This window comes from Propithecus coquereli, unplaced genomic scaffold (assembly GCF_000956105.1).
Source record: "Propithecus coquereli isolate 6110/MARCELLA unplaced genomic scaffold, Pcoq_1.0 Scaffold372, whole genome shotgun sequence".
Taxonomy (NCBI): domain Eukaryota; kingdom Metazoa; phylum Chordata; class Mammalia; order Primates; family Indriidae; genus Propithecus; species Propithecus coquereli.
The window spans coordinates 1,146,940-1,148,908 of record NW_012149419.1 but is presented as its reverse complement, the minus strand read 5'-3'; the positions used below and the strand labels follow the sequence as shown (position 1 = coordinate 1,148,908).

Sequence of the window (1,969 nt, the reverse complement as noted above, 5' to 3'; positions counted from 1 at the left end):
CCTTGCTAGGCGAAGCGGCAAAGTTATACTGCAAAGGGGTACGCCTCCAGGAAAGGCTCGACTTCTGGCCGTCTTTGCGAACACCGTACCACAGTCGTGTACTAAGTTTCCTCAAGTATTTGGATCTATTTCTAGACTGTTTTTAAAAAATTTCTTCCAATAATTTGTATTTTTATTTGTGTGCCAGTGTACCTTTAAAATTTTACTAAATATCTGTTAGCTCAATCCTCCCTCATTTTCCTTCTTTCAAAAATTTTTCCTAGAAATTCTCAGATTTCTTTTCTGTATGTTCTTTAGAACGATGTTAGCTTTATGACCAAAAAAAAAGGTTGTTCTTTTAGAGGGATTAAATTTATATGAATATTTATAGAGAATTTCCTATTCTGTGTCTTCTGTCCAAGAGTATGATTTATCCATCCATTTATACAAGTCTTCTTTTATGTCCCTTATTAGCATTTTGACTTTTTTATAGATTCTTTGTATTTCTTCTTGAGTTTATTCATAAGTATTTTACTTCTTTATTGCTATTGTAAGTAATATTTCTATTTTCTAACTGGTTATCACAAAGAAAAGCTATTAATTTTTGTATCCTGGATATGCTATTGTATAATTTTAGGCAAGTGACTCTCTGTAGAGCTTAGTTTCTTTAATTAACCTCATGGAGTTGTGAGGAATGAGACAGCACACACAGAGTCTGGCCTAAAGTAATGGCTCAGTAAATGCTACGTATTATTAATAGTATTATATTAATTTGGTAATCAGCCATCCTACTCAATCGATTTCTCTTGTTTTTACTAGTTTTTCACTTGATTCTCTTGGGCTTTGTGACATACAGTATCATCATAATCTTGATAATTTTCTTATTTCTTTAATTTTTTATATTTCTTTTTAATTGCAATGGCTAATACTTCCAGAACAATAATAAATAAAAGTAGTTACCTGATGGGCATGTTATTTATAACAGGTAAGAATGTTTCCACTGTAAATGTAAATAATGGCTGTGTTAACATTCTGTAGCATATCCACCTAAATAACTGGTTATAGATATTCCTCAATTTGGAGCATTTAGGTTGTTTCTTGGCTTTTTTGCTATTAAAAATAAAGTGAGACATTCATCTTTGGGTATAAATATTTGGGCACATTTTGTATTATTTCAGCCTTAAGTCAAAAATGAACTTCCTAAAATGCTAATGCATGCTACCTTTCAACAAGACTACACTAATCTGCACTCCCATAGTGTATGGAAATACTTTTCTCACTGTACCTCTACTGCCAGTATTCTTGAGAGAAGCAAAATGATGTTTTTGTTTATCTAATTATTATTTAATTACATTTATACATCGGTGGTGGAGTCTAAATTCTCATCTAAAATCTTCAATCTCATCGGCAATGTCATTACAATCATCATTAAAGAATTCTAATTCTCTTTAAGGATTGGCTCTCTCTTAAAGAGAGCTCCTTGGAACAAGCACCAGGAAAGCCTTGATTGCCAGAACCTGATCTGTTAGAACAGGGTTTCTCAACCATGGCACTATTAACATTTTGGATGAGATGATTCTTTTGTGTGGGGGGCCGTCTTGTACACTGAAGAATGTTTAGGAGAATCCCTGGCCTGTACCCACTTGATGCTAGTAGCATCTTCTCCTCAAGTTGTGCTTATGAGAACTGTGCCCAGACATGGCCAAACTGGCAAAATCACTTGCAGTTGGATACAACTGTGTTAAGAGAATGATGTTCTAGGGATCAGAAACAAAGTCCCTGATCATAGACATAATACGATGGTTCAGACACACTTTTATTACAGACAGAAACCAAAGAAAAGGAAAATTAACATGTGGGATAAAATACTCACTTTGCTTTATAAGGTGAATCACAGCCAGAATTTTTGGTTTCTGTTAAACTCTCATATTCCTTAGCCCTGAAGAGAAAAAAGTTTTATCACAGTTAGTTATCTTGCTGCTAATTTTTA

General features: G+C 33.6%; 1 protein-coding gene across 1 annotated transcript in view; it reads right to left on the bottom strand.

Annotated features, from left to right (window-relative positions):
* The window catches only part of SCAPER (S-phase cyclin A-associated protein in the ER), a 329,861-nt gene that overhangs the window by 31,888 nt on the left and 296,004 nt on the right, over positions 1-1,969 (bottom strand). The window contains exon 22 of the mRNA XM_012651860.1: positions 1,853-1,918. Coding sequence (XP_012507314.1) covers positions 1,853-1,918 — 66 coding nt within the window. The remainder of the gene's footprint in view (positions 1-1,852; positions 1,919-1,969) is intronic.